The sequence below is a fragment of the Elaeis guineensis genome, chromosome 13 (genome assembly GCF_000442705.2).
Source record: "Elaeis guineensis isolate ETL-2024a chromosome 13, EG11, whole genome shotgun sequence".
NCBI classification, from domain to species: domain Eukaryota; kingdom Viridiplantae; phylum Streptophyta; class Magnoliopsida; order Arecales; family Arecaceae; genus Elaeis; species Elaeis guineensis.
Genome location: NC_026005.2, coordinates 37,988,678 through 38,012,721, shown reverse-complemented (window position 1 = coordinate 38,012,721; position 24,044 = coordinate 37,988,678). Strand labels below are relative to the sequence as shown.

The window sequence follows — 24,044 nt, the reverse complement described above, 5'->3', positions numbered from 1 at the left end:
GGTTTATCAAGAAGCCAACAAAGAAACGAAAAAGCATGGGGACACGTTTTTATCTTTCGCGCAAAACAACGATTAACCTTCCTTTGCGTGAAATCACCGTTGGATCACAATCCACAGATCACAAATCACTTGGATGCCGTTATTCATCCATCAGTACAGCTCGCAAAGCAGGATCCAACGGTGCTTTCTCTCGAAGGAAGGTTAATTACTCTTTCGCGCGAAAGATACACCCGTCTAAAATAAACATCCTCTGACTCCTGGCTCCACTAACCCTCTCACACGCGCTTTCCTCTCTAAACTTTTTCCCTCCTCTCTCTCTCCCCTCCTTTTCTCTGACACAAAGAGCGAAGCAGAGAATCCAGAGTCTCAAGGGGGCGAAGCAAAAGCCAAACCCCCATCTCCAAACTAACCCACCAAAACCCTAACCCTCCTCTTTCTCCACCCACTTGGTGATTCCCAATGGAGAGGCCTCCCTTCTTCCTTCTCCTCCTTTTAGTCCTTCACCTTCTTTCGCTCCCACTTCTCTCCTTTTCCAAGTCAACCATCGAGCCCTGCACCGGCTCCGACTCCTGCCCAGCTCTCCTCGGCTACACCCTCTACGCCGATCTCAAGGTCTCCGAGGTGGCCGCCCTCTTCCAGGCCGACCCCATCGCCGTCCTCACAGCCAACGCGATCGACATCTCTGTCTCCGACGTCGAGAACCACATCCTCCCAGCCGGCCTCTTCCTCCGCATCCCCACCCTCTGCTCCTGCTCCGACGGCATCCGCAAATCCGTCTCCACCCGCTACAAGACCCGCCCCGCCGACACCCTCACCTCCATCGCCAACTCCATTTTCGCTGGACTTGCCTCGCCCGACCAGATCCGTGAGGCCAACAGCATTTCCGACCCGTCTGCCCTCGACATCGGGCAGACTCTCCTCATTCCCCTTCCCTGCACCTGCTTCAACTCCACGGACAACAACCTTCCTGCCATCTACCTCTCGTATGTTGTCAAGGCTGGTGACACTGTGACTGCCATCGCTACCAGCTACTCGACGACAGTCACCGATATCATGAACGTCAATGCTATGGGAAACCCTGCGATCAGGCCTGGTGATATAATCGCCATTCCGTTGCCAGGTAGAAATTAAAAAACAAAAAAAATGCCATCATTGCTAGAAGCATGTAGCTCTAACTTGCTCTTGCAGATAATGATGCTGCTTCTATGAGGCAGGATTGTTATTTGCAGGCTTGTGGAAGAGGAATACTTTGTTGTGCATGTTCAATGCGGCAACTTTCATGTCGCAAATCATATTGGGCGGGAACTTCCAGCCCAAATGATTATGGAATGGAAGTTGGAGTCGGTCCAAATATTTCAGGATTTTTTCTTATAACCTAGTATGTTTTCCGAATCTTGCAATTATGTGCTGTCTAATTAAAGGAATCATGGTGTGTAGAGTCATGTGGTTACTCAAACATTATAAAAAACATGCCAATAATACCATATTACTTGAAACAACAGATTAAAATTTGTGTAGGTCTTTTGATGTTAAACAGGCATTGGTCACCATGTTGGGTGAAAAAGTAGCAGTACATATTGTGCTTTTGCTGAAAGAGCTTATTTCCATCTTCAGAACATTGGATGGTAAAATGTCCAAAAACTAGATGTGAATTTATATGTTGAAATCAAAAGTAGAATAACTAAGGTAAGTTCAATTGAGGGACTACATTAGATTGACCACAAAAGATGCTTGGGATCCACCGAGTCTCTTGAAAGTTGCACATTTGCTTTGGAATCCCCCAAGTCCATGTTGATTTCCTGTGAAATCCACTGTGGCAGTTGATGAAGAATCTATTCTAAGATCGGGGGCAAAATTGCACCTGAAGTAAGGAAAATTGCATTTCTCGTACAAAATTTGGTACATGAGAGGTGTCTTTATAGGTTGTAGGTCCCCTATGTTATTAGAATTCATGGTTACTTGTATAAGATTGCTAAGATTTGAGTTAAAAAAGAATGGGAAAAAGTGGAGGCCAAGTTCAAGACTTGTATAAGGTTTGTACTTGGGAATTTGGTGCATGTTAGGCTACAGTGGATACATTAGGCACAAGTTGACTTGTGTAGGGTCCTAGGTATTGATCTCTCTAGGTTGTTGACAATCGAGCTATAAGAAGTAATAGAGGCTAAGTGGCTTGTGTGGGAAGAGTTCAGGTCAGTTTTGTACAAGGGGATTAGAACTGCCTATGACCTCTTTGTTAATTTTAATCAAGCATATGATTCTTGTGAAGGGTGGATTGTGTTGGATTGATCTGATATGAACCTTTTTGCATTAGATTCTAGGCCCAGCTAGTCATCTTAGAACAGGGCAGCATTAATCAGATCAGACTGGGGTTTTCTGCTCCAAGGAGTGCCCTTATTCATGTGTGGATTTTGAACCTACTTTCCCTTTCTATGTTACACGAAGATGGAGCCTGTGCTGTTTGCATACAAGCAGTCAAGTCTGGGAACTTATTTTGGAAAGCTGTAAGCACAATAAGGGGTTATAATCGTCTCATTTTGATTTTCTTGGAACCTATGGGGCCTATAATAGATTTGGTTTGAGGCCAAGCTTATAGAATCATTAAATGGAAACCTTCTCTAATGATCATATTTCCAATCAAGCTTTCATACTCTTCATAGCAAACACTGGCATTTGATGTGTTAATTTGATACAAGAGACTAGTTACGATTGGCTGTGGTACCTATAGTGTCAGTTTGAGATTGCCTAGGTTTATAATACGGTTACATCGTTTTGAAAAAGACAAAAAACTCAAATGTTGACTATGAACGCTTGATGATATTCAATGATTAGAATGGTGAAGAATCATTCCTTGACTATCAATTGCTCAGTTTAGTCATAGATTCCCAACCATTCGTAGTTTGATTATAGGTGCTTCATGTTGAGGGATACATCAAGGATATTGCTCTAAGCCTGTTCTATATAAATTAAGGCTGATAGTAGAAAATAATTTGATGAAAGTGTGCTACTGGAATTCTGATTTGAATGTGAATAGAAAAATGTAATTTCCTTGGCAGTTTGATTGTGCATAAATCTTTCAATGGATATGGGTTATGAATGAATATAAGGGTCTGTTTGGATGCAGGATGATCACATCTAGTATTAAGGTTACCTCTTGTCGAGAAAACTTGGGAAAGAATGGAAGTTAAATAAGTTTAAGGATGGAAGAGACCATGGATTGCATTAGTCCTAAATTATAAGAAAAATCTGCTTTCCAACTGAATTAATTATCTGCAATTACTAGATTCTGAAGCATACCCATCACCCTGATCAGATCAACTTTTGTGCCAATATAATGACTGTTGGGTGTAAACCCCCCCCCGCCGAAGTTCGTGTCCGGAGTGACCCCTCGGGGATTCTACAAGTAAGCTTCGTTCGGACTCCTACGGGAGTCGGACTCTGTCTCCAACTTCGGCTGCAGACAAGCTTCGTCCGGACTCCTACGGGAGTCGGACTCCGTCTCCAACTTCAACTGCAGACAAGCTTCGTCCGGACTCCTACGGGAGTCGGACTCCATCTCCAACTTCGGCTGCAGATAAGCTTCGTCCGGACTCCTACGGGAGCCGGACTCCGTCTCCAACTTCGGCTGCAGACAAGCTTCGTCCGGACTCCTGCGGGAGCCGGACTCCTTCTCCAACTTCCACTGCAGACAAGCTTCGTCCGGACTTCTACGGGAGTCGGACTCCGTTCCCAACTTCGGCTGCAGACAAGCTTCGTCCGGACTCCTACGGGAGCCGGACTTCGTCTCCAACTTCGGCTGCAGACAAGCTTCGTCCGGACTCCTACGGGAGCCGGACTCCGTCTCCAACTTCGGCTGTAGACAAGCTTCGTCCGGACTCCTACGGGAGCCGGACTCTGTCTCCAACTTCGGCTGCAGGCAAACTTCGTCCGGACTCCTACGGGAGCCGGACTTCACCCTCGACTTTGATCGAAAGAAGACTCCGTCCGGACTCCTACGGGAGCCGGACTTCGTCTTCGACTTCGAACGCTGGTAAGCTCCGTCCGGACTCCTACGAGAGCCGGATTTTGCCTCTGACTTCAACTACAGGTAAACTTCGTCCGGACTCCTACGGAAGCCGGACTCCGTCTCCAACTTCGACCGCAGACCGGATTCCTACGGGAGCCGTACTTCGTCCCCAACTTCGACTGCAGGAAGACCTCGTCCGAGCTCCTACGGGAGCCGGACTTCGCCTCCAACTCCAGCTACAGACTCCAACCGAACTTCAGCCGACAAGTCTGGACCCCCTGGCAGGCCGCAGTAACGGCTACGATTCTGCTCCACTCCCTGCGGCGGATCCTACGCGGCTCCATTACTCCCTGGCAGGCCGCAGTAACAACCACGATTCTGCTTCACTCCCTGCGGCGGATCCTGAGCGGTTCCACCACTCCCTGACGAGTCACGACAACGGACGCCGTTCCACTCCCCGCAACTGATTCCACGTGGCGAGCCATGGTGACAGCCACGACTCCATCCCATTACTCTTCATGATAAATTCCTCCTGGCCCTGTACGGCCCACAACAAGGCGATCATAAACAGTCGCTATCAGCCCGCTGCTCCCCCCGTCTATAAAAAGGGACCCCAGATATGTTATTCTCTAAACCCTCATTTCTATCTAGAAACTCTGCTAAAATTTTCGTTCGAGCACTCCATTCTTGTTGAGGCAGAGAACTGACTTGAGCGTCGGAGGGTCTTGTCGGAGCAACCCCACCTCCAGTTTAGACTTCTTTTGCAGGTCCCGGCGGCAACCGCGATCCCCACAACTCCAGCTTCTCCGGCGTAGGCGGATTTTTGCACCAACAGGATTGGCGCTAGAGGAAGGGCTGTGTCTTCGCAGTATCCTTATTCTTAAAGGAGCGCTCAACGGGATCGCCCCCGGACATCTTTTCCGGCATCCTCTCCTCCTCCCTCCACTTGGTCTTTGCCCGATGCCTCCCCGCAAGGCGTCCACACGGCGACCCACGGCCTCCGCGGTCAGATCTCATGCTCTGACCTCGCCTCCAGTTTTCCAGGCCCCGCATCCTCCGGCAACGGTGGTCGGCATGGAGCGGTCAGACAATCGACCTCCGACGGATTTCGCCAACACCATCTTAGGAGGATCCCGGCAGGAAGTAACCAACGTACTGGTCGTACCCCCCAAACGGCAAAAAATTGAGGAGCCCATAACCTTTACTGAAGAAGATGCTCAGGGAGTCCAATTCCCTCATAACGATGCGGTTGTGGTTTCCTTGAATATAGCAAATTACGACGTCCGCCGCATTCTTGTCGACAATGAAAGTTCGGCCGACATCTTGTTCTACGATGCTTTTTCAAGAATGTCCATCTTTGACGGCCATTTGAGGCTGATTACCTCCCCTCTAGTAGGGTTTACCGACGACGCTGTCCCGGTGGAGGGAATGGTGACTTTGACTGTAGCTGCGGGTCGATATCCAAGACAATCCAGGGCTCTGGTGAATTTTTTGGTGGTGAAGGCGCCGTCAGCCTACAACGCAATCCTCGGCCGACCTGGCCTCAATGCTCTCCGAGCCGTCGTGTCAACCTACCATTTGAAGTTGAAATTCTCCACCAACCAGGGGATCGGAGAGGTCAGAGGAGACCAAGCCCTGACCAGACACTGCTACAACATAGCCTTGCAAAGAAGCGACCAATCCGACCCTTGTCCAGTTGATGGGCTGGATGCTCGCGACGACCTCACTGAAGAGAGGGGCGGCCCAATCGAAGATCTGGTACCTATCCCTTTGAACGACGGGAATGCTGAGCATGTGGCGATGATCGGCTCCAACCTGGGGGAAGAGGTGCGGATGCGTCTCATCGATTTTCTACGAAAGAATGCGGACGTCTTCGCTTGGGTTCCGGCGGACATGCCGGGATCGACACGGAAGTCATGGAGCATCGACTAGCCGTCGATCCAAAGCATCGACCGACGAAAGAGAAAATCTGAGGTCATGCACCAGAGAGGCAAAAGGCGATAGCCGAGGAAGTGGACAAACTCCTGAAAGCCGGATTCATTAGAGAAGTCAATTATCCTGATTGGATTTCCAACGTTGCTCTAGTCAAAAAGGTAAACGACAAGTGGAGGATGTGCATGGACTTCAAAAAGCTGAATAAAGCTTGCCCAAAGGACAGCTACCCCCTTTCCAGAATCGATCAACTGGTGGACGCGACCTCGGGCCATGAGCTCCTCACCTTCATGGATGCATTCTCCGGCTATAATCAAATCAGGATGGCGCCGGAAGACGAAGAAAAGACTGCTTTCATTACTAACCGTGGCCTTTACTGTTACAGGGTCATGCCTTTCGGCCTCAAAAATGCAGGCGCAACTTACCAGCGGCTGGTGAACAAAATCTTCAAGGAGCAGATCGGCCGCAACATGGAGGTCTACGTGGACGACATGCTCGTAAAGAGCAAATCTTCCATGAACCACGTCGCCGATCTCGAAAAGACCTTCAGCGCCCTCCGAAAATATAAGATGAAGCTGAACCCGACTAAATGCGCTTTCGGAGTGACCTCAGGAAAGTTCCTGGGCTTCATGGTATCGGGGCGCGGGATTGAGGCCAATCCAGAAAAAATTCGTGCCATCCAGGAGATGGCCGCCCCAAAGTCGATAAAAGAGGTTCAGCGCCTTACAGGGAGGGTAGCAGCCCTGAATCGCTTCGTCGCGAGGTCGGCCGAACGGTGCTTACCCTTCTTCCAAACCCTCAAGCAGCCGAAGAACTTCTGTTGGACCTCTGAGTGCCAACAGGCATTCGAAGAACTAAGGAGCTACCTCGGCTCACCTCCGCTGTTGGCGAAGCCAGAGCCTGGAGAGGAACTGCTTTTATACCTGGCGGTCTCTCCCATGGCTCTCGTGGCAGTCCTTGTCAAAGAAGAAGCAAAAGTCCAACGGCCAATCTACTACGTCAGTCGCGCGTTGAGAGACGCCGAGACTAGGTATACTAAATTAGAAAAACTAATTTACGTCCTGTTGATTGCAGCCCGGAGGCTCCGACCCTACTTCCAAGGGCACATCGTAACGCTGCTCACCGACCAACCGATCAAGGCGATTCTACACCGGGCGGATGCCTCCGGGAGGATGGCAAAATGGGCGATCGAGCTCACAGAATTCGACATCAACTATCGATTCAGGCCAGCAGTGAAGGCCCAGATATTGGCAGATTTCATAGTGGAGTGTACTATCCCAGAGGAGGCCGAACCTGAACAAGGCGAAATTGACGGCCTGGAGTCCCGACCGAACTCCCCCAAAGAAGAAGCGGATCCCTCTGATTGCTTTTGGGCCCTCTACGTGGACGGGTCTTCCAACATGTCAGGCGCAGGTGCGGGCCTGATCTTGATCAGTCCAGAGGGAATTATCGCGGAGTATGCTCTGCACTTCGAGTTTCCTGCAACAAACAACGGAGCGGAATATGAAGCTCTGATCGCAGGACTGAGGATCGCCAAAGAGCTGGGAATAGATCGGCTCCAGGTCTACAGCGACTCTCAACTAGTAGTGGGACAAGTTAACGGAAACTACGAAGCGCGGGAGGACAGCATGGCTAAATATCTTGAAAAGGTAAAGGAGCTTGTCCCCGCCTTCAGCAGTTTCGACATCAGGCAGATTCCGAGGTTGGAAAATACCAGGGCCGACCTTCTCTCCAAGCTGGCAACGTTGGCTCCGGCCGAAATACCCAAGGGTGTTCTCTTTGAAGTGCTCAAGTGCCCGAGTACGGAAGAATTGTGGCCCGTGTTGGAAATTGACCACGAGCCCAGCTGGATCGATCCACTGATAACATATCTCAGAGACGGGGTCCTCCCCCAGGACGCGAAAGAAGCTCGGAAGCTCCGGAATCAAGCCTCCCGATACATCCTTTATGAGGACAAGTTGTACAAGAGATCATACTCTTTGCCCCTTTTGAAATATCTCCGGCCTTCGGAAGCTGACTACGCCTTGTGGGAGGTGCATGAAGGAATCTGCGGAAGCCATCTGAGGGCTAGATCTCTATCCCACAAGTTGGTCCACCAAGGATATTACTGGCTGATGATGCATCATGACTCGATCGAATACGTCAGAAAGTGTGATCGATGCCAGAGATATGCCAACATCCAGAGACAACCCGCCACCGAGCTTACACCCTTGAGTACCCCATGGCTTTTTGCGCAATGGGGGATGGATATCCTTGGACCCTTTTCCATGGCGTCGGGGCAGAGGAAGTTCCTCCTGGTAGCGATTGACTACTTCACCAAGTAGGTTGAAGCCGAACCACTGGCAAAAATCACAGAAGTAAAAGTGCAAGATTTCGTCTGGAAGTCAATTGTATGCAGGTTCGGTCTGTCGAGGACCCTAATCACTGATAATGGGTGGCAATTCGCAGGAGCAAGATTCGCCGAATTCTGTGAAGATCTAAACATCTCCCACAACTTCACATCAGTAGCCCATCCTCAGGCGAATGGCGAAGCTGAAGTGACCAACAGAATCCTGCTGCAGGGGATCAAGACAAGGCTTGAAAAGGCGAAGGGGACTTGGGCAGACGAACTTTATCATGTGCTGTGGGCGTATCGAACTACCCAAAGACTGCCCACAGGGGAGACCCCCTTTGCTTTAGCCTTCGGAATGGAGGCCGTCATCCCAATTGAGCTTAAACTCCCGTCGGCACGAGTCGTGGCATTCAACGAACATCAAAATTCGCAAGGTCTTAAAGCCAACCTTGACTTGCTGGAAGAAAAGTGGGAGGTAGCTCAAGTTCGGATGGCAGCCTACAGACAGAAAGTCGCCCGCTATTACAATTCCCGGGTCAAGAATAAAGCCTTTAGAGCAGGAGATCTAGTGCTACGACGAGCCGCTGTCTCGCAACCTCAGGATCGAGGGAAGCTCGCCCCAAACTGGGAAGGCCCGTATGAGGTCAAAGAAGTAGTCCGGCTCGGAACTTATTACCTCAAGGAGCTCGGAGGAGCAGACCTCCCGTGACCATGGAGCTCGAAAAACCTACGAATGTATTACCGATAACTCCATTTTAAATAAAAGTTGCATATCTACATATCTCCCCTCTTGGCACTAGCTTATATCGACAGGGCAGTCAAAACAAACTGTGTCGGAAGCAGGAGGGAAACTTCGTCTCGACAAAGTCGAAGGCCCGGTTCTCTTTAGACCGGATGGGGGGAGAGGCCCTGCAACGCCTATATGCGCCCCCACAGCCCTGTTAGGGACAGGAGAATCTCGCCCTAACTTGAGCAAAGTCGAAGGTCCGGTTCTCTTTAGACCGGATGGGGGAAGAGGCCTTGCAACGCCCATATGCGCCCCCACAGCTCTGTTAGGGACAGGAGGAGAACCTCGCCCTAACTTGAGCAAAGTCGAAGGCCTGGTTCTCTTTAGACCGGATGGGGGGAGAGGCCCTGCAACGCCCCCACAGCCCTGTTAGGGACAGGAGGAGAACCTCGCCCTAACTTGAGCAAAGTCGAAGGCCCGGTTCTCTTTAGACCGGATGGAGGGAGAGGCCCTGCAACGCCCATATGCGCCCCCACAGCCCTGTTAGGGACAGGAGGAGAACCTCGTCCTAACTTGAGCAAAGTCGAAAGCCTGGTTACACCTAGACCGGATGGGGGAAGGGCCCAGCAACGCCCATATGTGCCCCTGCAGCCGCGTTAGAGACAGGTGGAGAACCTCGTCCTAACCAGAGCGGAAACCTGTTACGACAGAAATAGGGGAAGAACCTCGCCCCGACATCAATTAAGGTCTGGTCATTCAAGATCAGACGAGAAAAAGGGGGATCTTCCCAGCGGCCCCTTCGTAATAAGGCTCAGTCCCGACTCCTACGGGAGCCGGACTTCGCCCTCGTCTTTGACCGTTGGTAAGCTCCGTCCGGACTCCTACGGGAGCCAGATTTCGCCTCTGACTTCAATTTCAGGTAGACTCTGTTCGGACTCTCACGGGAGTCGGACTTCGCCCCGACTTCACCTACGGGAGTCGGACTCCCGTGGCCCCACTAAGAGCGGAGGAAAAATCCCACTCGAAAAAAAAAGGGGGGAGGGGTTAAGAAGGAAAGCGATGGACTACGTCAACGACGAATGGAAAACAAACAGCATCAAAGATGCAGAGAACCCCGTCTCAGCAAGGATTGGGGTTCTTATCAAGAACCCCAGCTCTCAAGGAAGCTCTCAATGCAAGCTCGAGATGAGACGACTTCCTCAGGGTGACAGAAGCTCGGACCTCCGAGCCCGAGCCCTGATGGGGGCACCAAACCCAAGCGGCCCCAGACAAATCTGCGGCCACGGACGAAAAGGACGGATCGATACGATGGCAATCGGGTACCTCCGAACAACGCAAAGGCCGAAAAGAAGCTCGACAAGCGACAATTCAACACATGAGTAAAAGAGGTAGCAGAAAATTCCTTTTTCATATTATTCATCAAATATACATTATAGAGCCATTAAGGTTGAGGGAGAAGGATAACTGAAAGGCGAGCCGACGTGACAACTATCGGTAACCTACGGACGACGTCAAAAAAAAAAAAAAGAAAAGAAAAGAAAAGGAGAAAAAAGAAGAAAAGAAGAGAAATAGAGAGAAGGGAATACAACAATAACAATGGTAAAGGAAAGAAGTTCGGCAGACAACAATTCGACGCAAAGTGCGGACGAAGTAACAAAATCTCCTTCCCATTTTTCGATTAACAAGATGTACGTTACAAGATCCGGAGGGCCAGAAAAAGAAAACATTATTACCAGACTCGAAAGGGATACACCGGAGGTCACTTCAAGCTGTAGACTTCTCTTTTCGGTTTTGTCCTTCCCAGCAGCATTGTCCAGTACGTGTGATAAGCCTCTCGGCTCTCGCCCCCCGCCTCATTCCGCTCCATCTCCGAAATCCCAACCCTAAGGGGAAAAGGATGGGATAGAATTCAGGGAGCAGCAAAGGCAACGGTAGCGGCGACGATGACCTGTTTCAAGAAGAACCGGAGTTACTCCGGAGGCAGCGATGGTGTCGGAGATATGCGTCACCACCGTGTGCTCCACGACAACCACCGTCCTAGGTGTTCCGGCAAGGTCGGCATGCGCTACTTTCACCGTCCCCGCAACAAGTTCTACTGCCCCACCGTCGACACCGACCGCTTCTGGTCCCTCGGCCCCGACGACATCAAGGATCTCGCCACGGCTTATGACGAAAGCTCTGCCCCCTTGACCGGTGTTGCCCCGTTCAGCTACTCCGAAATTCTCAGGCGGAACGCCTTCACCGGTTGTCCCCGTTATTAAACCCCTGTTGTTGAAAGAATTCTCCCTCGAGCCCCTTTTAAGGCGACGGGAACCCTCAGCGGCAGCTTGACAACCGGAGAATTCGCAGACTGCTGTTCTCCTCGCACCCTTCCTAGTCCGTGGCATCCTCTTGAGATTGGCCTCCGGGGCGGAGACCCCGGCGAGGGAACCCCTCGGAGAGACTCGGGGGACTGGAGATGGCAAAGACCGATGCGAAGGACGCTCGGAGTCGGAAGGGGCACCGATGGAGTGACTGGGTGGCTAAGCTCTCAGGCGAAAGAAAGGCGTCGACCCTCAGGCGAAGTGAAGCCCCTAGAGGAAAGGCGGGGGCTTAAATAGGCAACGGAGCCTGGCGCAGTTATGGTGGCGGATGTCCCTAGGCCAGCCAGTGCCCACCACGTGTCCCCCTCATCGCGGCATAGGGTTGACCGTTCGCGGACTTTTATGGCGTGACGTTTAGGATCACGTTCTGGTGGGAGTTTCGAAAAGACTCTTCGGGTCGCCCTAATCGGAAAAAGGCTCCAGCATGCGCGCATTAAATGTCAGAATTTTCGTGGGCGGTCGTGTGCAGAATTCAAGGAAACGATTTCGGCTGTGAAAATTTTCTATACTTCCTCCGATCGAAACTCGAACTCGGAAGTAGAGGGACTGGTGTTGGGTGTAAAACCCCCCAGCCGAAGTTCGTGTTCGGAGTGACCCCTCGGGGATTCTACAGGTAAGCTTCGTCCGGACTCCTACGGGAGCTGGACTCCGTCTCCAACTTCGGCTGTAGACAAGCTTCGTCCGGACTCCTACAGGAGTCGGACTCCGTCTCCAACTTCAACTGCAGACAAGCTTCGTCCGGACTCCTACGGGAGCCGGACTCCGTCCCCAACTTCGGCTGCAGACAAGCTTCGTTCGGACTCCTACGGGAGTCGGACTCCGTCCCCAACTTCGGCTGCAGACAAGCTTCGTTCGGACTCCTACGGGAGCCGGACTCCGTCTCCAATTTCGACTGCAGACAAGCTTCGTCCGGACTCCTACGGGAGCCGAACTCCATCTCCAACTTCGGCTGCAGGCAAACTTCGTCCGGACTCCTACGGGAGCCGGACTTCGCCCTCGACTTTGATCGAAAGAAGACTCCGTCCGGACTCCTATGGGAGCCGGACTTCGCCCTCGACTTTGATCGAAAGAAGACTCCGTCCGGACTCCTACGGGAGCCGGACTTCGTCCTCGACTTCGAATGCTGGTAAGCTCCGTCCGGACTCCTACGAGAGCCGAATTTTGCCTCTGACTTCAACTACAGGTAAACTTCGTCCGGACTCCTACGGAAGTCGGACTCCGTCTCCAACTTCGACTGCAGACCGGATTCCTACAGGAGCCAGACTTCGTCCCCAACTTCGATTGCAGGAAGATCTCGTCCGAGTTCCTACGGGAGCCGGACTTCGTCTCCAACTCCAGCTACAGACTCCAACCGAACTTTAGCCGACAAGTCTGGACCCCCTGGCAGGCCGCAGTAACGGCCACGATTCTGCTCCACTCCCTGCGGCGGATCCTACGCGGCTCCATTACTCCCTGGCAGGCCGCAGTAACGGCCACGATTCTGCTCCACTCCCTGCGGCGGATCCTGAGCGGTTCCACCACTCCCTGACGAGTCACGACAACGGACGCCGTTCCACTCCCCGCAACTGATTTCACGTGGCGAGCCATGGTGATAGCCACGACTCCACCCCATTACTCTTCATGATAAATTCCTCCTGGCCCCGTACGGCCCATGACGAGGCGATCATAAACAGTCGCTATCAGCTCGCTGCTCCCTCCGTCTATAAAAGGGGACCCCAGATATGTTATTCTCTAAGCCCTCATTTCTACCTAGAAACTCTGCTAAAATTTTCGTTCGAGCACTCCATTCTTGTTGAGGCAGAGAACTGACTTGAGCGTCGGAGGGTCTTGCCGGAGCAACCCCACCTCCGGTTTAGACTTCTTTTGCAGGTCCCGACGGCGACCGCGACCCCCACAACTCCAGCTTCTCCGGCGTAGGCGGATTTTTGCACCAACAATGACTAATATTATAATGGTGGATGGTGTTCGAGGTCAAGATTGTTATTTAGCTAAGACATGGTCAAAAGCTTGAGCAAAGTGAATAAGTGATGAATGGTTAGAAAAGAAAAGGAAAAGAAAATGAAATTTAATTTTCAATGAACACCATGATGAGGATGAACTAATAAGTAAATCCTTGAGGTTAAACATAGCAGCTAGATTGGATGCTGATGCTAATGCTATTAAAGGTGTTTCGTGGAACACAAGCCTTAGTCAAGGTGTGAAGCAAGGGTGCAAATTAAATAGCTGGAAGTCCTCCAAGGCTAATAAGCCACTATTAAAATACGTGAGTCACAGGAAAGAGATTAAAGCTCAAAAGGAGATGGAGGATGAAGCTTATGCGATGCAAAGTGAGATGAGAAGTGACCGACTTCAAAAAAATGACAAACATTAGATGTACAAAGTGAATTGATGGTTGAAGTTGCACAATCAATATATATTAGTTGGTTTGGAAACTTCTGTTGAAATTTCGTGTAGGAGCATGCATGTATGTTTCAAATTTTTTTCTAAACAACACAGCGAAATAGAAGATTAAAACACTTTTTAATCTAAATTATGCATGTATAAAATATATAACACAAGGATCTACTTCATATGCTGAAATTGAATACATGTTGAATTTTATACAGAAATTAAATATGTGATTGAATCACATATCTATTTCGCAATTTCTTTTTTTGAATCTGGATCTAGAAGAAGCTGGATCTAGAAAAAGGTAGGCTCTCTTTTAGCCGCACAAGTGTCCGGCCTCTACGGATATCCACTTAGGATCAATCTGGAACAGTCTTCTATGGTGTTGATCTTTTTTCTTCAAGAACGATCACTCTGCGAATCTGAACAAAGTCTGGATCGCGATCAACTATTTGATCCTTGATTTTTTTCTTCTCTTCTTCTCTTGCTCTTCTTCTTTTGATTATGAAGCAACCAAGGTCTGGAAATCAGCGAGCAAAAAGGGATGCCCAAACATCTTTTGGGCGTGGAGATGGAGGATGCCCAAGCTTTTTTGGGCGTTGGAACCAAAGGGAGGAAAGGGAGGCGTGGGGAGATCTTAGGAGGCATGAGAGCTGGTAGAAATTCCATCCTAAGAGCCTTAGAGAAGATCCCTTTAAATAGACAAAAAGCTCTTTTTTTGAGCTATTCAAAACCAAATAGCTTCTTAATATAAGTCCTATTTGCATTAGGAATCATTGTAGCCTTATATATTTGACCTCCTTTAGGAGATTTATAAAGTGCCACCAACTATTGGAGCCTTTTCACCCACTTTTTCATATGCTACATGGGGCTTAGGGGATGCCCCATGTTGGTCCTACACGCCCTCTTTCATGCGGGCACGCCTAACTTGATCAAATCAAGTGGCGCCCAAATGCAAATAATCAAGGAATTTGATTAAGGGTTTGAATCATTAATGCATATGATCCAAAATTTTAGGCACCCAACAATTGGAGCCCAATGAATCTAATTCATTTAGATTATTAGCAGGTAATTAAATCGAATTAATTTTATCAAATAAGTAATTTAACTGTAAAGAGGAAATTGGGTTCAACCATGTGCTAGCAAGATTATTCCGAACTCAATAGGATTTCTTTAAACCCAATTGAGACTTCATAAGTCCAATTGTTTATTCCAGATCTAATTTCTTTATTATGTAATCTCATAGGTTTAATTCTATTTGGTAGTGAGATATACCATAATCTAATCTCTTTGTTGTGTAACTTCATATGTTCAATTCTATTTGATAGTGAGATATACCATGGTCTCTATCATAGTATGATTGAATTTTTTTTCAATAGGTCGGAACAATTCCACTCTGACTCATCAAGGATTATTGATTCTGAACAATCCTATTGAGCTCTCACAATCCATCAGTGACACATAGCAGTATGTAGTGGCAATCTAGTAGAATTAAAAAAAAGTTTCAAAGAGTTTACATGTGATTCAGTCCCTCTATCGTGAGTCTCGACTAGACGACAGGTTATAGATAAATCGTTAAACCTTATCATCAGTTATATGATAGATTCGATTAGCTCAAGTCCAATTGTGATTTTTATGAAAATTTTTTTTATTAATCACACTGCTGTGGCTACAGACTTTCGGACTTAGCTCCTTAAATCTCATAGGATATAAAGGTCGATAGATTCTATTTAGATGTGCATCCTGCTCCTACAGTGGACTGACTATCATCAATATCCACTACAAGATCTCAACGAGGTCATGTTTATGTGTCAGTCAAACTCTAACAGTCTTACTGTAAGCAATCGTGCCATTGCATGTCAAAGGATCATTCACACAACTATAGCATCGAAGCGATCACTGACGATCGAGTAGAAATCCAAATGATCTCTCGTATGGTCACGTTAGTACTAGTTGTTCTTTAACAACTACTCGCACTCGTTGCTCAGTGTCTCTACACTGTAGATTAGAGATTCATCCATCCGAAGGAAGCGATCTGTGCGTCGGTCTATCCGGATTGATCGTCGTTCTCATGATGATATTATGATCGGAAGTATTTAGGAATTATATGTGTCTCTAATTTTCAATACTTTGAGGATGTGTCGGAATATTAATTCCATAGTCGATTCAAGGATACATCACACTTGAATGAAAATAAAATTTATCCTTTTATTGATCAAATCAATGCATTAAATATAAAATTATGTCCTGGATTTATTATAATGTGTTAGTCAGATTGACTTCTAGAACATACATTTAGCAATCTTTTACTTGGATTAAAGCCAATTGGCCATTAATTTAAGTCCCATCTTCTCAAGGTGGACTTTCATCTTTGGTTAGCTCAATTACTTTACCAGCGAGTCTGTCATGTTGTCTGCGGAGTCTACTCTTTGTATCTTGACATATTTCTTTTCGAGGTAGTTGTGTATGATATGGAACCGTCGCTTAATGTGTTTTGATTTCTGATGAGATCTTGACTTTTTAGTAAGTGTTATGGTTCCATTGTTGTCACAATAAAGTGGTATGGCATCCGATGTCATAACCTCAAGCTCCGTGATGAACTTCTTGAATCAGAAGTCTTCTTTTGCAGCATCCGAAACAGCGATATATTCAGCTTCTGTGGTTGAATTCGCTATGATGGATTGCTTGAAACTCTTCCAGCTGACTGCGCCATCATTGCATGCGAACACATATCCTAATGTAGACTTTCTATCATCAGGATCAGACATAAAGTCTGAAGCAGCATACCCCTCGACTCGCAACTCAAAAGCTTTTCCAAAGATCAAAAACAAATCTTTAGTTTTTCTCAAGTACTTAAGCATATTCTTCACAACTATCCAGTGCTCCTCGTCTGGATTCGACTGATATCTGCTCATGACACTTACAGCAAGGGCAATATCAGGTCAAGTATATAGCATGACATATATGAGGCTCTTTATGATTGAGACATAAGGAATTCTACTCATACGTTGAACTTCCTCAGATGTGGTCGAACACATCATCTTGGAAAGACGAATACCATATCTAAGAGATAAGAGTCCTCTTTTAGAGTTTTCTATGTTGAATTTTTTCAGCACTTTCTCTATGTACAGTTTTTATGAGAAGTCTAGCATCTTTTTGGATCTATCTCTATAGATCTTTATTTCAAGAATATAGGATACTTTCTCTAGATCTTTCATGAAGAATTTTTTAGACAATCATTTTTTGACCGATGTCAGCATAGAAATATTATTCTCAATGAGAAAAATATCATCCACATACAATATGAGGAATGCTATTGCACTCCCACTGATCCTCTTATATACACAAGGTTTTTTTTCGTTTTTGACGAAATCAAACTATTTGATTGCTTCATCAAAATGAAGATTTCAATTTCGAAAAGTTTGCTTTAATCCTTATATGGATCTTTGCAGCTTACAGATTGGGTGATCACCATCATCTGATTCGAAATCCAAATGTTGTTCCATATAGATATCTTTCTCGACATATTCATTCAAGAAAGCAGTTTTTACATTTATCTGCCAGATTTTATAAGCATAATAAGCTGCAATAGCAAATAGAATGTTGATGGATTTTAGCATAGCTACGGATGAGAAGGTTTTCTGATAGTTAATGCCTTTACGCTGACTATAACTTTTTACCACGAGCTTAGCTTTATAGATCTCTATTTTATCATCGGCATCTATTTTTCTTTTGTAGATCTATTTACATCCAGTGGATACTATATCTATTGGGTATAAAATACCCCCAACCGAAGTTTGTAAAAGACCGACCCTTTCAGGACTTTTCTGGCTTCCGATCTTGTGTGGCATCTTTTTGAACCCCCTCGACCGTCCGAGCTTCCATAATACCATTCGGACTTCTCCGACAATGAGCTTCTCCATTCGTCTACCGGGTCGCTCCAAAGGCTCTCCGAGCTTCACTATCAGTCGATCTTCTACAGTGATCAACTACTCTCCGAATCCCTTCCAGACTTCTTTAGGCCACGGACGACCCTACTCCGAACTTCTTCCGAACTTCGTCAATATCCGAGCTTCTCCGACAACGAGATTCCTAGAGTAACCAGACTCCATCCAAGTTTCTACGACGGTCGACCGCCTTTCGGATTCCACCCGAGCTCTTGCAAGAGTCGAACTTCTACAGCAGGCAGTCTACTCCGAACTCCTACTGCAGGCGGTCTACTTCGGATATCTACTCCTGATCTCAGACGAGCTTCTACAATGGGACAGGCTCCATCGACCAGATCACTACTCCGAGCTTCCACGACAACCGATCTTCGACCAAGCTTCTATAATAAGCGGCTTCCTTTCAGCCTTCTGCAAGAATCGGGTTCCGTCCGAATTTTCATAGCGGATGGATTCCGGATGAGCTTCTACAACAGATGGGCTCCAGCAGCTGGATTTCTACAGCGGCCGATCGCCTCCGGTGTCTGTCGAACCTCCCCAGCCATCAACCTTCAATAGCGTCAGCCAGACTTCAACAACGCCATCCAGACTTCCACAGGATCCCCAGACTCCTCCAGCGGACGAACCTCCCCCAATGCCATCCGAAGTCCACCATCGGCCGACCCTCTGCCAGATTCTTCATGAAACCGGATTTCTCCAACAGAAAGTTCCCGTTCGAGCTTCTACAGCAGATGATTCCCGCCTGCAGCATCAGTGCTCTAGGCACCCAACAACAGTAGACCCCACACAACTTTGAAAACATCCGAGCTTCTCCTAGATCGACGAGATAGAGAGCCATTCCGCTCTATCAGACATCCCAACCAAACTTCAGCCGACAGATCCGAACTCTCTGGCAAGTCACGACAATGGCCACTACCCTACTCCACTCTCTGCAACGGATTCCGCGTGGCTCCACTCTCTGGCAAGTTGCGACAACGGACACCATTTCACTCTCCGTAACAAACTCCACGTGGCCCTGAACGGCCCCTGACGCCACTACTCTCCGTAACAAACTCCACGTGGCTCTGAACGGCCCACTACCAGGCGGTTACAGATGTCGCTGTCAATCAGTTACGCTCTCCGTCTATAAAAAGAGACCCTCAGATACGTTCTTCTCTAAGCTCTAAACTCTATCTCGAAATTTTGCTAAAATTTCCATTCGAGCACTCCATTTCTGTTGAAGCAGAGTACTGACTTGAGCATCGGAGGGTCTTGCCGGAGCACCCCCAACTCCAGTTTAGACTTCCCTTGCAGGTCCCGGCGGTGGCCGCGGTCATCTCAGCTCCAGCTTCTCCGACTTCGGCAGAATTCTGCACCAACAATATCCTTGGGTGGATCCATTAAGATCCATACTTAATTTGAGTGCATTGAATTAATTTTTGACTTCATCGCATCTAATTATTTCTCGAAATCGATGTCAGACATCACTTCGTCAAAGATATTAGGATCATCACCATGATCTTTATCTTCCACAAGAAATATTTTCTCTACTTCCTCCGTAAGCATATCCATGTACCTTTTAGGAGGATGGGAGATCCTGCTAAATTTACGGGGTGGTGGAGGAACATCAACTACTGGCTCATGAACAATGGGTTCTTAAGGATCCATTGCTCTTTGCTCTTTAGAGATTTTTTTAAGCTCAACTGACCTCCCACTGCCACCATCCTGGATAAACTATTTTTTTAGAAATATGATGTTCTGACTCACAATCACATTGTGATCTTGTAGAAAATAGTAGTATCCTATTGATTTTTTTGAATATCCAATAAAATGAGCTATTACAGAGCTATCCTCTAATTTATTAGCCATTTGTCTCATAGATCGGACATCCTCAAGTCTTAAGATAATTTAGACTCAGCTTGTTATCGTATCATATCTCATATGATGTGGTAAAAATGGATTTTGATAAAACCCTATTCAATAAATAAATTGTAGTTAATAAGGCATATCCCCAAAGATATAAGGATAAATCAGTGAAGCTCATCATGGATCTGACCATATCTAATAGAGTCATATTTTTTCTTTCGGATATTTCGTTGATTTGAGGTATTCCAAGAGGAGTCTATTGAGACACTATACTGTTGTCCTTAAGATATCTCAGAAATTTTTGATTAAGGTATTAATCTCCTCGATCAGATCGAAAAATTTTAATGAGTTTGCCTGTTTATTTCTCTCTTCATTTCTGAATTTTTTGAACTTTTGAAAGGCTTCAGATTTGTGTTTTATTAGATACACATATATCTACTGTGATAGATCATCAGTAAAGATGATGAAGTTGATATAACTATCTTTGACCTGCACATCAAATGGCCCACACACATCGGTGTGTACTAGGGCAAGTAGCTCGGTGATCCTTTTCCCATATCCCACAAAGGATAACTTGGCCATATTTTTTGAGTGCAACATTCACAAACTGGGTGTAACTCTAAATCAAAAGAGCTAAGGATCCTATCTTTTTTTCAGTTTGTTTATCCTATCCTTTTCAATATGGTCTAGTCTATAATGCCGCAAGTATTTTTAGTTAATTTCATCTCTGGATCTTTTTTGTCTTACAGCACTCACATTTGCTCGTTTAAATTCACATTCGCATCAACATGCAAGTGATAAAGACAATTAAAAGATCACGTGCAATCAATTTATTTCGTAAATAAATAGAACAAAAATCTTTATTGAAATTAAAATTAAAACTATCCTGTACTAGCATAGATATGGAAATCAAATTCCGACTAGCTATAGGAATAAAATAACAGTCTTTCAAATCTAATCTAAATTTTGACAGTAATCGAAGAGGATAAGTGCCAACGGCTTCTGCAGCAATTTTTGCTCCATTATCGATCCGAAGAATCATATCATCTTTCCTCAATCTCCTATTTTTTATTAGACCCTGTATTGAAGTACCTATATGAGCATTCGAATCAGAGTCCAATATCTAACTAGAAGTAGAAGAAACTGTAAGATTAGATTCCATTACGAGCATACCTTCTGAAGGTTTGTCATCTTTTTTGATCTTCAGACTTTTCAGGTAGAGTGGACAGTTCTTTCTCCAATGGCCGTCAGCATCGTAGTGGAAATATTTTCTGTTTGCTTCAGCCTTCTTCGGAACGTCCTTCCTTGGCTTGCTTTCTTTCTTTTGCTTCTTCGCGGATTTACTCTTCTTCTTCCAACTAGACTCTCTTGGATGAAGAAGTCCGCTCCATAGTGAGAATAGTGTCCCTTAAACTCTTTAAGGTTCCCTCAAGTAGTGACCAACATGTTGATCAGTTCGGATATAGTGCAATCCAGTTTGTTCATATGAAAATTTACAATAAATTGATTATATGAACTTGTAAAGGATTGAAGGATCAAATCTATTTGCAATTCTTTTTGCATATCAAGTCCGAGCTTTCCAAGCTCCTCAATGTCTTTGATCATTGTCATATAGTACTCATGGACTGACTGTCTTTTGCGCATTTTCAGATTGAAGTATCTTAGACACTTCGAAGCATGCTGTGCGGCTCTGCTCACCATAACTCTTGTAGGTGAGTGATCATAGTCCTGACAATGGGCATATGCTCATGTTGGCTCAACAACTTGTTTGACATGGAAGTCAGTACATAGTACTTAATCCGACTGTCTTCATCTGTCCACTTTTCATATGCTGTTCTTTGCTCAACAGTAGGACGGTTTGGTAAAATTAGAAGTTTCTGATCAAGTACATGACCTAATTTTTCAGAAGTCAGGACAATTCTGAGGTTTTTAAGCCAGTCTTTAAAATTGGTTCTGGTCAAACGATTGAATTTAAAGATGCGGACTAGAGGGTTTGAAGCTGACATGGTGTAACTGCGAGAGTAGAGATTCAAGTTAGACTTTTGTACTTTAAATTTATATTTGCTCTAGGGCCTTAAGAAGCAAACAATGACTCCTATTATTTTTTCGGATCCCTATACTCCCTGGGTGGGAAGCGAAAATCCTAACGTGACATCTGGATTTCTAGTGGATGATGCGGTCCCACCGATGTCATGTACCTTATCTAACAGTTATTGGTAACACGCACATCGATGTGTAGACAACTCTTTGTCCAGATACTTCTCTAAGCATGTTGCAGCAACTTAGTCTCTAAGTTATGTGGGCTCACCTAATAGTTGTTGACTACACTCCTTAGTTAAATCCGATCCATCATTTACAAGCAGGTGCAAAGCTATCATTGGATCTCTTACCTAACAATTATTGAGCCCCATCCCATTTTTATCCTGGAGCAACTCTTTGCTAATAGAGTGGTTGCATATTTTCGGTACAATTGAACCACTATGATCAGTCGAAAACAATCAACACCAGTATCACGTCCGCACATCTACAATAGTGGAAGACTTATGGACTTAATATTTATGGAGAGGTTTGGCTTTAGGTCTCATCTAATCAGTCATCATATGATCGATCTAACTGGCATGGGCTAAACCAAACCGTCAAGCAATCTTTCAAATTGGCTAGGTCAGTGAAGATTGGTGGGTCCAACCTTTGCTTTCTTTAGACACCAATAAATTAGCTAGGTCGGTGAATGGAACCAATTAAATAACCATCTCTCAATTACTTGCTTTAGACATCAATAGGTCAATTAGTTAAATAGGTTAGCTTAAGCAAATCAGGCTCAAGCCATCGAGTCGAATTATGTTCTTGGGTTAATTGATTCTACATATGGGATTTAATCGATTTAATCAATAATAATTGTATGATCTTAAAACTTAATTGACTTAACTCTAATCAATATTTGATTCGGTTTGATAAATTACTTAATCGAATTAGACCCATTATGTTCAAATCAAAAATTCTAGATGCAATCAATTACATGACTTAATTTTTGATTTTTCTATGACCAAAATCCTTATGCATAAATACAAATTTTAGATTCTAAAATTAAATTTTAGATCTAAATTTTTTTTGCATGAAAGATAAGTTTTAAACCATGAAATTAATTTTCAGATTTAACATACAAGTATATATCTCATATATGTATGTAAAATTCAGATCTAAACAAAAATTCAGATCATAACATGATATCATATATCTCATATACAAATCATGAATTATATTGAAATTAATTTTCAGACCTAAATATGCAATCATACATCTCATATATGAATCACAAATCGGATTATAATAATTTTCAGATTTATACGTATATCTATATATCACATATACATCCACTAGAATCATATATAGAACAAATTTCAGATCTATACATACATTCATATATCGAATATATAAACTGAAAATTAAATCTAAAATAAATTTCAGATTCAAAGTAATTATCTATACATTTCATGTATTAAGAAAATTCAGATTTTGAAACTCTTTTCAAAACATATATATCAGTTTCATGCATATGAAATCCGTGGCTCTGATACTACTGTTGGAATTTCATGTAGGGGCATGCATGTATGTTTTAAAATTTTTCTTTTCTAAACAACGCAACGAAATAGAAAATTAAAATATCTTTTAATTTAAATCATGTATGCATAAAATATTGAACACAAAAATTTACTTCATATGCTGAAATTGAACACATGCTGAAATTAAATATGTGATCGAATCACATACCTATTTCACAATTTTTTTTTTCAAATTTGGATCTGAAAGAAGGTAAGCTCTCATTTAGCCGTGCAAGTGTCCGGCCTCTACAGCTATCCACTCAGGATCAGTCTGAATAGTTTTCTATAGTGTTGATCTTTTTTTTTCAAGAACGATCACCTTGCGAATCTAAACGAAGTCTGAATCGCGATCAACTCTTTGATTCTTTTCTTGATCTTTTTTTTTTCTTCTCTTGCTCTTCTTTTCTTGATTATGAAGCAATCAAGGTCTGAAAATCAGCAAGCAAGGAGAGACACTCAAACACCTTTTGGGCATGGAGATGGAGGACGTCCAAGCTCCTTTGGGCGTTGGAACCAAAGGGAGAAGAGAGGGAGGCATGGGAGTTGATGGAAATCTCATCCTAAGAGCTTTGGAGAAGGTCCATTTAAATAGGCAAAAGGTTTGAATCTTATTCAAAATCAAAGTCTCTTAATATAAGTTCTACTTGCATTAGAAATTCTTATAGTCTTGGATATTTGATCCCCTTTAGGAGATCCATAATGCATCAACTATTGGAGCTTTTTCACTGACTTTTTCATATGCCACATGCGGCCTAGGGGATGCCCTATGCTGGTCTTACGTGCCCTCTTTCATATGGGTACGTCTAACTTGATCAAATCAAGTGGCGCTCAAATGCAAACAATCAAGGAATTTGATCAAGGGTTTGAACTCTCAATGCATACGATCCAACACCTTAGGCATCCAACAATTG

At 45.3% G+C, this 24,044-nt stretch overlaps 1 protein-coding gene across 1 annotated transcript in view; it reads left to right on the top strand.

The window, feature by feature from the left end:
* The first annotated feature begins 292 nt into the window (after positions 1 to 292).
* The window catches only part of LOC105034846 (lysM domain-containing GPI-anchored protein 1), a 49,847-nt gene continuing 26,095 nt past the window's right edge, over positions 293 to 24,044 (top strand). The window contains exon 1 of the mRNA XM_010910155.4: positions 293 to 1,120. Coding sequence (XP_010908457.1) covers positions 460 to 1,120 — 661 coding nt within the window. The 5' untranslated portion in view covers positions 293 to 459. The remainder of the gene's footprint in view (positions 1,121 to 24,044) is intronic.